The 12,820-nt window shown below is 49.6% G+C and overlaps 1 protein-coding gene and 1 pseudogene across 1 annotated transcript; both read right to left on the reverse strand.

Moving 5' to 3' along the window:
* Positions 1–1,214: 1,214 nt before the first annotated feature.
* On the reverse strand, positions 1,215–2,273 carry LOC125506986 (annotated as a pseudogene).
* A 4,413-nt stretch (positions 2,274–6,686) lies between these two features.
* Positions 6,687–12,292, reverse strand: LOC125508599 (peroxidase 24-like). The gene is made up of 4 exons (XM_048673355.1): positions 11,969–12,292; positions 11,698–11,889; positions 11,412–11,577; positions 6,687–7,362 (listed from the first exon to the last, which is right to left on the reverse strand). Exons 1-4 carry the CDS (start codon positions 12,188–12,190, stop codon positions 6,947–6,949), a joined length of 996 nt encoding a protein of 331 aa, XP_048529312.1. The 5' UTR covers positions 12,191–12,292; the 3' UTR covers positions 6,687–6,946.
* Positions 12,293–12,820: the final 528 nt, after the last annotated feature.

Below are 12,820 nucleotides of genomic sequence, written 5' to 3' on the forward strand. Positions count from 1 at the left end.
TTGTTTAGACCCCTCACATTCCAGCTGAGCACGTTGATCTGTTGTTCTAGCATAATGCAACATGGGGCACCCAGGTAGTAAGCAGTGGCAACAGTAAGATGACAATAGGTAGTCCAGCCATCCAACTAGCTTCAGGCAAGCCACTGGAGCCGCAAATCCCTGGTACAAACACCAAGTGGGACACACACGCACTACACCATGGTACAAACACCATGCATGACACTCCCACACACGAGCCTTGCAAAATAGCGATACAAGGCTTACAAAGCACAACCCAAATGCTACTACGAACTAACATAAGAACAGGCAGGACCCAAGGTGTCTGATCAGTCAGATGCATCAGGCTGGAGAGGCCTCCTCAGCAGCCTCAGATGAAGCCATGTCATGGTCCAGGGCATCCTCACCACCGTGATCCAGCAAGGCGTTCTCCATAGCAATCGCTTGGGCATCATCCACTTTGAACAGGGCATGCAGCGCAGCTAAAACATCCACTGGGAGCTGATGCTTGAAGGTTTTTGCGAGCTTGTCGAGAACCTCCACAGTCACATCTTGTCCATCCTCAACGATCCCTAAGTTTCGGCACACAAGGGTCTCCGCTGATTTGGCCAGAGGAGCAGCTTTGCGTGCCCCCTTCCTAAGCCGAGCACTGGTGCGCCTGAGAGTCAGACCACCACCGCTGCTGGAGATGTCCAGTCCTGCCATGGTCTTGCGGCGTGTCGCTGGTAGCCGTGGAGTAGGCGATGGCAGGATGGCCTGCGCGCACAGCTGGAACAGAGGCGCGAGAGGCGCAGGCACCACGTCCTCCGCAGCCACCATGTCGCCCTCCGCAGCCACCGAAGACAAAGCAGGAATAGCAGCCAGCACCGAGGTCCCCTCATCTGCCTGGAAGGAATTGTCCTGGACCTGCAGCTCATCGAAGCCGAGGGGGCGCTCAGGCGTCATGGACGGCAGGGGAGCGACGAGTCGAGGCACGGAGCACAAGGCCACTGCCGCTCGAGCAGCAGCATCGAGGTTGGCGGCGATAGACGAAGACGAAGAGCTGCGCTTGGAGCCGGGGGTGTGCGGGAGCACTGAAGTTGGCGACGATGTTGGCGTGAGATTGTCGCGCGAGAGACGGCGGCTGGTGTGCGGGTGAGGAGACCGCGCCGGGCTCCGTCCCCTCGAGCCAGGGTTGGAGGCATCTACCCCTGCAGCCATGATTTGCAGCGGCGCCATCACCGGTGTAGGGGAGTTGCCGGCGTGTCGACGACCACCAGAGCGCTCCCTGGTGCGGTCCTGTCCGTCATCTCTTTGACGGTCACGTGGGTTGCGTGAGAGCGAGCGCCGCACCCTGTCGCACCACCCATCCCAAGGACGGTCATCGCCACGTCCGCGGCGGCCACCATTGTCGTCGTCGTCGTCGTCGCGTCTGCCAGGCGGCGCGCGTCATGCCTCTGGCCACCCTGGCCACCCCGGCAGTCACGAGGAGCTGGCGCCCCGTCCACCACATGGCGGTACCAGGTGAACTCGGAGACGTCCGGAGGAGGGGGGTTGTCGTCATCGTCACGCGCCTTGGTGTGGTCTTCGAGCAGGTCCAGGTGGATCAGGGCGCGATGGCGCAGCCCACGGCGGCCCCGACGACGGCAACCACGAGCGGGCAAAGTCAGCCATTTCACTTTGGGGATGGTGTTTGGGCTCGCCGTCCACGCCCAGAGCGCCAGATAGCGCGTGTCATCCTTGCGCAGGGAGGGCTGCTCGATGTAGTCCAGCGAGCATCCACGGCGATGACGAAGGTAGCGATGTAGTTGTTCCAGCCATGAAGCGGGATGCCCTCGATGCAAAGCCGGACATGGTACAACATGTCCTCGTTGTCGGCATGAGCCTCGAGGCGCCAGGCACGTACGAAGACTTGGAAGCCGCCGTGGGGGAAATTGCCTTGGGTGACTGCTTCAGTGCAGTGATGCTGATGCATGAACTTGGCGAGGTACTGCTCTGGATAGTGCCGGACGACGGTGACGTCTGCTTGGCGAGCGCCGACGGCCTTGGCGAGCGCAGCGGCAATGGTGTGGCAAGGGACATCATCCCTGGCGCCCTCGAGCCACACCACAGCTGCGTTGGACGACAGCAGTTCGGCCTCTGCCTGCATCTCCGGAGTCGCCGGCACGACGACAAAGTCCTCTGCCGGCCTGGCAGAGGCGTCACCCAAACGGGGCATGGCGTTGCGGTCGACCCGCAGCGGTGGTGGAGCGGTTTGGGGGAGTGGCCAGCCTCTGCCCGGGCCGAACCGTGGAGACGCGGCTTGGTTGTTGTCGGGGGTGGGTTGTAGCGACCTGACCCGAATGGATCACGTCTACTGTGCTACGGTGTCATCCCTGGATCAGTAATGCTGACACCACACAGTACATCGAGGTTTTATAGCAGAGTTGCAATCACACACTTATTACATCGATGGCTCAAAAAAAAACTTATTACAATAAATATGGCTGAAGGCCATCTAATATCGATAACAGCGGAAGACTCGGAAGATAAATGGGTCCATCAACTCCAGCGGCATCACTGAGTATAGAACCACGACCTAAACGCACCTCAATCGTCGTCTGAAAAGTCTGCAACATTAACGTTGCAGCCCGAAAACGGGTCAGCACATGGAATATGCTGGCAAAGTAACACATAGAGAGTAATGGAATGAAACAGCTATACTACATGCATATATGGCTGGTGGAAAGCTCTATGGTTACAGTTTTGCGTAAAGCCAATTTTTCCCTACTGCAAAGGAATAAATTTATTTAACTATCATGGTGGTTGTGAAACATTGAGAATGGTTGACAGCATTCTCAATCCCAATTAAAAGTAATTAAAACCCAATAACATTAATTAGAAGTAACATGTTGAGATTCACAATGATATTCAAATACTAGATACTCAAGTTGTCCATAACCGGGGACACGGCTAATCATGATTAGTTTGTTACTCTGCAGAGGTTTGCGCACTTTTCCCCACATGACTCGATCGCCTCCGTTTGTTTTCTCGCACTACATGGTGTTTGAGATACGGATGACCGAGACATAGTCTTTCAGAAGCACTAGCACCTTACATGTGGGGTAGACCGGTACACCTACATCCCCTACATCTGCTAGTCCACCCCGTAAGAGTTCGCACAACTTAGTCAACTATGCCAGAGCCCATAGTAGCATGTGGCTGCACACGGAAGTTTCTAGCATGAAAGATCTTATGATCCCTTTGAGCCTGGGTGGCGGTCCAAAAAAAACAGGCAAGTCCTGATAGACATCAGGTGCCTCAATCCACCCAGATGTGTGTTTAAGTTGCCACCTTAGATAAACCATTAAAATTATTAATCTCACATCTGTCATGGATATCACTCACCCAATCCACGTCTACTAGCATAGCATGGCATAATAAGCAAACGTAGAGGTAACTCCCAAGGGTTTGATAATAATACAGGTAATAGGTACTACCGCATCTACTTCCCATCCCACAATTTAATTAGATCCTAATCATGCAGTGTGTGAGGATTGATCTAATGCAATAAAACATGGGTTGTAGAAAAGGTATGATCAAAGTGTTACTTGCCTTGCTGATGATCCGCGAGTCCTAGGGTTTCGAAGTAACAAGCGACGCAATCCGGGTAATCTATCGCAGACAAACAACAAGCATACAATAAGTACTCATCTAATGCACAGGTAAAACTCGAACAAGAGAACGAACCAGGTAGTTCAACTTAAGAACTCCGGTTGCCAGAAAGAACGAAAAACAAACGGCGGAAGAAAACAACTCGGTTCTAGCAAGTTGAAACTAGGTCAAAATTTTACTGTAACAAAAGCTTGTTCAAGTTGATTAGACGGAACGGCGGTTTCGAGACGAAACTCCAGGCGCTTGAATCACCTGATTCCGATAAACGAGCGAAAAGAAAGACTAGGAAGAAGATCGGATCTGAGATCGCGATCGCGGAATAAATCCGACGAAAAGAAAAAGAAGAACGGTTAAACGAACGGACGTTCGTTAACCTAGAAGAATCCGATGATCACGTTCGTTAGGACGAACGGTCCGGCGAACGGTCCAAAGGCAACTAAATCGGAGAAGAAAACGAATCCGATCTAGGGTTTCGGAGAAGGAAAACCGATCGAAAAACTGATCTAGAAAACCGGAACGGTTTAGAGAAGAAAAGAATCGGAACGATTAGAAGAAAACGATCCGAGGAAAAGAATAGATGTAGCGCGGGGCTACCTTGGCGAGGTCTCCGGTGAACGGGGCTCCGGCGGCGTCGGCGTAGGGCGGCGGCGTGGGCAAGGTGCGGCGGCGGCGCGGGTGTGGGGCGGCGGCGGCAAGGTGCGGCGGCGGCGCGGGGTGTGGGGTGGCGGCGCGGGTGAGGCCGCGGCGGCGGCGCGGGGTGTGGGGTGGCGGCGCGGGTGAGGCGGCGCGGCGGCGGTGCAAGGCGCGGTGTGGAGGAGAGCTTTGATTTGATGTGTTTAGAGGGAGGGTGCTTGGGTATTTATATTGGGGAGGGGAGGGGTTTACTTGGGGTAGAGGACAAGGAATTAGAATAGGAGTAGGAAAGATCTAGAAAATAAACGGAGTAGGACTAGGAAAACAAAATAAGGAAAAGGTGACAAGGGGCGCCCTAGAATCCTAAAAGGATTCGGTCCTAGCAAGAGGCGGCGGCGGCCGACCGGCTCCTGGCTCGGCGCCTGGCGCCTGGGAGCGCGGCGGTAGGTGGCTTGGCTTGGGCCTTTGGCCCAAGGCGCTGCTCAATTTTTTTTTAAATAGTTTCCTCGCGCAGAAAAAAAACAAAAAGGGATCTAAACAAACTCCGAAAAATCTAAAGTAAATTTTCCCCGACTCCTAAAAATGAGCCGAACAAAATGAACTTTTCTCCGGACCTAAAATGCAATTTTCGAAAACGCGCATTTTTCCCTATCCAAATAAAATGCAAATAAACACCGGAAAGCAAAATTGATCTATTTATTATATCTTCATTTTTCCTAAATTTGGGAAAGTCATATTATTCCCTCTCTCATATATTTTGACACCGGAAAATTTATTGAAGATAAAATAAATAAATCAAATGATCCTATTTTTCAAAATTCGAGAAAACTCTCAAATATGAAAATAACGAAATCTCCAACTCTCTCCGAGGGTCCTTGAGTTGTGTGAAATTTCTAGGATCAACCAAAATGCAAGAAAATATGATATGCATGTGATCTAGTGTATAACATTCCAAATTGAAAATCTGGGATGTTACATGGGTCGAGGCAGCGGCGGAGGCACGACGAGGCAAGCGAGCGCACTGAGTGGTTTCCACTTGTTGCGGCAGCCCCGGGCGCGATGGCCGTTTTCCAGGCAGCGGGAGCACCGGAATGGGTCGCGGCAGAAAGCAGCTTTGTGGCCTGGAGCAAGGCATCGGCAGCATCGGCCTTTAAGCCAGGCCGGAAGGGGGGCGGCTTGAAAGCTTGGTCGGCGACAGCCGGGCGGCGCGGGCCATGACGCGATTTGACCTGTTGCCAGCCGCCGGCCACTTCTTCCACGCGCCCCGCGCCCGTACCCGCTGCCAGCAATGAAGGCTCAGGAGCAGCTGGAGGGCAGATGAGCGCGAGCCTCCCAGGCGCGACGTCTTGAATGCTCGAAGAGGCAGCAGGATGCTCCCGCACTTGAATGCCTGCAGCAGCGGAAGGAAGCGCCCCCTCATGAATGCCCAAGGACACCAACGGCTGCACTGGGTCAGCAGAGGCAGCGGGCGGTGGTGGCGCGCGCAGCTCCTCCTGTGGCGTGTCAGGGATGAAACCAGGCGAGGCGCCGGCAGAGGCCCGGCAGCGCGGCGGCGAAACTGGATCTGGATCCGGGATCGGAGCAGCAGGGGGTGGCCGCAGGAGAAGCACCGGCTGAGCCGAGAGCGCAGCGCCTGCGGGGCCGCTAGCAGGCGGCGGTGGGAGTGGCATAAACCACTCCGCGGAGGCGAGGGAGGTGTGGATGGCCGCGACGCCCGGCGCCGGCGCGGACGGGCTGCAATGGGGCGGGGGCGGGTCGGGGAGCGCCATCCTTTGTATACTATACGCCTCACTTTATGGTAATTATTTTCCTCTCTTCTTTAACATCTTTGTTTATGAAAGGTGGACTAAGTAATTCAAGGCACAACTTGAAACACGGTAATGTCTGTTTAGGCTCTCTTACCTTTTGTATTTGAACAATGGTTGATTTCCGTTTGAACTGTGCTGGTACATAAAGTGGAGTAGTGGAGTAAAGCCTTGAGATGTTTTTGTATGATTAATTCCTGAGATGAGAGAGCTTATTATATATGGAAGAACTTGGTTTCTTGATCTGTGATATTTGATTCAAGAGGAATATTGATTCATGAAGAATGATGTTTCAAATTATGTATGAGACACTTTATCTCGGCAAAGAATCCTGCATACTTTGATTGAATAAATGAGAGGTTGTTAAAAAAATGTATGCAACAAGAATTTGGTACTATACACTTCGTGTGAAATTTCAAAAATTCAAGAAGCTTATCATATATCTTTTTAGGGGAAAGTTATTCTATATATGATTATATGTGTTAGGCGAGACGTGTGTTGCACGTGCATGCGTACTAGTTGTGAAAAACAATCGAATGGCCGGAGCCTTCATTAGATACTAAGATGTGGAAAAAAAATCAATGCCAGAAAATGGTATTTTTATTTACTTGAAATACGTAACCGCCCAAGGAAAATCTCATTTCTCTTTTCAACGCATCCACACATTATGCAACTCGAAACCACAAAAATAAATAAATTATGCAACCCAAGAATCCATAGCCGGCGGCCTAGTCTTCGTGTTCGACAATAGCCGGCCTGATTATTCATTACGGCTTCCCTCATGTCAACACCAAGGATATAAACACAAACAAACTAATCATAACTAATTACCACCAAAACATCACAGCGTATATGTAGTTATGTACCAATCAATCAGTTCATGAGTTGACGGCCCTGCAGTTTCTCCTGATCTCTCCCTGCCCGCCGGTGAGCACGCCGACGCGGCCCATCTTGCGCACGGCGTTCTTGAACTCCTGCAGGAAGTAGCCTTCCTTGGTCAGCGCGTGGATCATGCCGGCGGCGCGGCTGTCGGCGAGCAGTGCGGCGTCGGAGCGGAACAGGCCACGGCCGAGCTTGAGGTTGACGTAGTAGTGGGAGTCGAACCGGGCGGGGCTGCCCGGGTCCATAGGCACGGCGGTGACGTTGTTGGAGGGCGACCCACACGCGGCGCGCAGCTGAGTGGCGTAGGCGGCGTTGAGGGTCGGGTCGGTGGCGGGGGCGACACCTGTGGTGGTGGAGCTGAAGAGGCGGCTGCCGAAGAGGTTGCAGTGGCCGACGCCGATGGTGTGCGCGCCTGCATGGCAACATATATAGGAGTTAAATAAAGAGTTTTGCCACTAAAAATTAGACGTGCAGTTTCTCCGTGAACAGTGAAATGTAAAAAAAATCTGATTTGTTTTTTGTTGTGACAAACATTGTTGATTGTTTCAGCTATGTGGAAAATTTCATGACAAAAAAGCAATCCTACTTAAAACAAAACAAAATCGATGCTCTAAAAATGTTTTTTGAAAACATTTTGGAGAACATTTCTTTTTTTCTATCTGGACTTTCATGAATGTCATTTCATCATTAAACTTTGGATGCAAGTGAAACACTCTACAAAGTTTGTCACAAAAAAATTAATTTTTTTTATTTTCTTAATACTTTCTTGCATTTTACTGCTGAAGAACACTTTTGAGTAAAATTTTACTGTATTCAGTACATACACTTTTTAGGTAATTACAATTTTTTTTTGCGGCGAGTGTTCTATATAGTCTTATTCGTGTACACTCAAAAGTGCGCAGTACAATTGGTTCATCGAATTGTCGTAGTTTGACTCTAGCCGACGCAAAGAGGTTTTTAACGGCGGGCTACGTAATGGTGAAAAATCTACCAACCATTCACTTTGATATTCATGCACCCCTTTAGTATATGCATGTATTCCAGCCCACTCATCTGTATCAAATGATTATATCAGATCAAAACGTCGGCCACACACACACACACACACCTCATCTCTTCATCGATCTCTCTCCTCACATGCATGCATGGCATGAATATGACAGCCCACTCTCTTCTCTCTCACACAACAAACCACCTCTTTTATTCCTCCTTGGTTATTATAAATAAATTATATCCTTTCACTTAAAATGTTGATTCTGATAATTTTTCTTATATTTGAACTTGTAGCATCAAAACCTATTCAACAAGATCTATCTTGGATATATTTTAAACATGTTTAAATTTCAAAGTTTTAATACACTTATTTCACTCAATTTCACTGTGTGAATCTTCTTATTTCAGTGTGTCGTGCCGATAATTGTGAGAATTAATTATTATTTTTGAAATGATTGAAATCTGTTTTTCTCAAATGAGTGAAATGTGTGGACTCATTTTCTTTAAATGAGTGAAACCAGTTTTTTGAAATGAGTGAAAATAGTTTTTCAGATGAGTGAAAGATGTTTTCTGAACCGAGTGAAATTAATTTTCTGAATTGACAGAAATCAGAGTTTGAAATAAGTGGATTCAGTCATTGAGTGGGTTCTAAAAATAAGTGAAATTAGAGTTTTAAAATAATGAAATAATTTGGAATACCGGAATCGATTTTTGAAACGACTGAAAAAACCGGATTTCATTCATTTAAAAGGTGCAACTTATGTTTGGGAGACTGCTTCGGATTTCATTCATTTAAACGACTGAATATAAGTCTTGTTCAAGGGAGGTGAGAGAATATTTTGGCATGCATGCAACCGCTTCTTTCCCCCTACTAGACTCTCTCCCTCCTAACAAAAATTGGCAAATTGATGCTACGTGAAACAACTCCACCAATCCCCAAAACAATACCCGGTTGATCTTTCCCAGTTACATAACCAACCGCTAGAAACACCAAATTCCTCTAGCCAAGTAAGAAGAACAATGATGGACTTTCTTGACTCAAGTAGTATTTGCATGGGTCCACTCTTTTGCATTGTGCGCTACCTAGCCCATGCTGTTCAGGTGGTGCAATCTATTATATGGTCCAGACAGCTCACTTTGTGGCATTTGGCAATTGGGACTACTACGTCGCTACATCAACTAGAAGCAGTGTACTCTTGTTGGGACTACACTTCACTGAACTGTACGCCATAGATGAAGCACTTAACCAATGATAGATATCAATGGCCAAATAGAATCCAATCTCTTGCGCCACAGCTGCTTGGATTTGATATGGTGTTGGTTAGGAGTGCTGGTAGTTGGTAGTTAATGGTAACCACCACTAAGGCATGCACTAACTAGGCGTACTGTCGAGTGCATCACATGTAGCTGTACCACCTGCATTAATTCACGCGCATGCATGACATGCATCTCGCCTCCTTTGGTTGATAGTACGTAGTAGTACTAGATAGATCAAGTGATAATTCCTTGATGAGACACTGCCCACTTAGTTTTGCTGCCTGATTGAGCAGGAAACACGCATGCATGCATGCATGCATGGATTACAACTCAGTGCTGGCCCTTTAGTGGAAAGGGCAAAACTTAGATCGAGTTTGCTTTTGACTTGGCCATGACAAACGGATTTTCCGACAACCATGAGCATTATTGCCATGCAAGCATATTGCTGTTGTTTCCTTTTAGATTTCTTAGTAAGGCTCAAAATAGGCTTCTTACAGAAGTCAGCTGTTTGTTAATTATTGATGAATGATGACCTAATTTTAGGATTTTTGGAAGTGCATTGATAGAATTAATCCGAGGTACGTGATCGATCCACCTAGAAACAAGCAATCATAGCAGCATGACAACACTGAGATTTGTTTTTTTTTTTAGAATCAACACTGAGATTTGTTAACGAGGTTCGGCAACTGATATGTTATTAGCTATTCATATATTACCTTATGTCCCTAGTTAGTTTGTTGGTACTTGTGACCTGCACGCCCTATTTATCGCCATGTTAGCTTTGTACTGTTTTTGGCTATGTTGTTGGAACTTCTGCACCATCGTACTGCCGTGGTTGCATGACTTGCTTTGTCCTACTTTAGTTTTTTCTAAAGTCAGGCGATGGCCTTCTCCTTTAAAAAAAGGTATATAGTATAGTAACTAGTCTTATTTTTAGCTCGAAAGGGCCGTATGGCAGCTATCCTTGGGCTGCATTTCTTTTGGCTACCTAGCTTATCGGCAACGGGCGGCCATGCATCGACCGGCTCGTCACATGCATATGCATGGACGCACGCACTCATGCATGCTTGCCCGGTGGTTGCTCCGTCCCTTTCGATCGCTAGCCACTTACCTACACTTGGCTCTGGCCTCTGGCCAACATCCACCGACATGCGTGCATGTGCACCGTCTATTGCGGCGTGCATGCTCACCACGCGGGCGCGCACTCGCCAACAAACAGACGGACCCGTGCCCGCCGGTCCGCCGTCGATCCATCGGTGCATCATCTTTTTTTTTTTGCGAATGATCGGTGCATCATCGCTCATGCATGTCCATACAATGGCTACCGGCCGGCCGGCCAGTCGACGTCGCCCCGGTGTAGCGACTGTGCACTGTGGCCACTCTCTCGTACCCATCAGCGGGAGGTCGCCGTCGCCCCGGTGTAGCGACTGTGCGGTGTGGCCTTCTCTTTTCTTTTTTTTTTGCAGAAACAGTGTCCTCAGATGTGACATCGGAGCGTAACTAAACACGTCGTTCGCTCGAATACTATGTTTCTTTCGTCTCACATAATAACAGAAGAGAACGATCTTAGATTCTGACAACGCTCGAATACTATGTTTTTAAAGGAAAATACTATGTTTCTTTCGTCTAATAATAATAAAAGAGAACGATCTTAGATTCTGACAGTGCGGCGCACACTGCTCCAATTTTTGGCGCATGTGATCATTAGTACATTCACTAGTTTTCTTTTGGTTTAGCTAACGACCAATTGTCTTTAAAAAACTGTGATATGAATGGCTTGTCATTTTGAAATGAAATTAGTAACACTTATGTACATGCCAGTTCATAGTGTAAGTGAGTAGTTTTCCCCCGCCCAAAAATAAGAAGGGAGGGGGGGGGACAATAGATGAAACACCAATTTTAAGGGGCAAAATATAACCTCAAGGCTCCTCAAATGAATTTCTTCACAAACTAGTCAAAGCTGGGGGGACGTAGCTCCGTCAGTAAAAATAAAATGTTTTTAGTTTAGTACAACTTTATTTATTTTAGGACAGAGAAAGTACTGAAGTTGTACTACTCCCCCCCCCCCTAAAATACGTGTCTTTCGGGACATAGGGAGTAGTATCGATGGGACCAGGCCGTAGGTCCAAAATATAAGCATATGCTCGTGTTAAACTTAATGATGTTCCGCGCAAAGATAAACTTAACGGTGTTGACTTGATATGTACGTACCCGAGAGAATGACGAGGTCCTTGACGTCGAGGCCCTTGCTGGCGAATTTGGCCTCGAGGGTGGTGAAGTTATCCGACGGCGAGGGTATGTTGGACAGCGCCTCCGACGCGCTCGACACCACGCCGTCGCGCCGCCCGAGCTGCACGTCCCACAGGTCACGACCGAACTGCGTATGCATGCAGCGCACGCGCGTCAACTCTTGCATATTCCATTTTGTTAATCAGCCGTACGTGCATGCATACATTGTACTTTAATTGACTGGTGCAAGCACGATCGACTGGCCGACCTGGAAGGAGATGGCGTCCCTTGCAGCGAGCGCGACGATGTCGGCGCAGGAGACGACGCCGGGGCAGACGGCCTCCAGCACGGCCTTGGCGGTGTCGATGACGTCCAAGCCGCCCAGCGACCCGTTCGGCCCAGCGTCCTTCTCCGCGGTGTTGCCCGCCATGGAGTCGACCAGCACCGACGCGTCGCACCCCTACGTACACGAATCAGCACGACGTCCGTCAACCATGCGCGCGCGCGCGAACGCTACCGGTTGTGGCGTACGTACGTACCCTGACGAAACAGTCGTGGAAAAAGAGGCGGAGCAGCCTCGCGGGCAGCGCGGCGGGGTCGGCAGCGACGCGGGCCACCACGATGTCGCGCACCACCGCCTCCGCCGCCGGGCAGCTGGGCCTGTAGAAGTGCGCCTTCAGCAGCGCCGCCTCGCCTCCGCCGGCCAGCGCGCCGGCCAGCACGACCAACAGGAGCAACGGCGATGGCGCTGGTCTGGCCATCGAGCTAAGCCGGCGTACGTAGGATGACGCGAGAGAGCGATGGATAGCGATCGGCAGGTGAGAATAATGGGAACTCAGCTTATGGGTGTGTGGCAAGGCTGTGTGTGTCTGTGTGCGCTTATTAAAGGCTTAAAGCCCGGCCACAGCGTGCGCCCGCCGGCATTCATCTCGGCCAGTGCGGTGAGGTCCCAAGTAGAAATCGCAGCTCAGCTAGCCGTCCGATTGTCGTCGACTACCGAACCGGTGACGTTTTGCGTGGCGGACCTTGGTTGGGTGCAAGCGCGCGCCGTTCCAGCTATGGGTAACAGCGAACCTCTAGCTACCTTACCAGCTCCAGTGCTCCGAGCAACGGAATTAGTTGGCCGTCGCCAGTACAGAGACACTATCCACCGCGCATCACACGTAATACACACAAGGCTGCTGCCTAGCTAGTACATACTCCCTCCATCTCAAAATAAGTGTCTCAATTTTATAATAACTTAAGTGCAAAGTTATACTAAGGTTGAGACATTTATTTTGAAACAAAGGAAGTACTACAAAACAATCTCCATGGACGTAATATGGCTAGCCTACAAAACTGATGATCCGGAGTGCAAGGCCAACTCCAACGGGATCACCAAATGAACGACA

This window comes from Triticum urartu, chromosome 5, assembly GCF_003073215.2.
Source record: "Triticum urartu cultivar G1812 chromosome 5, Tu2.1, whole genome shotgun sequence".
Lineage (NCBI taxonomy): Eukaryota > Viridiplantae > Streptophyta > Magnoliopsida > Poales > Poaceae > Triticum > Triticum urartu.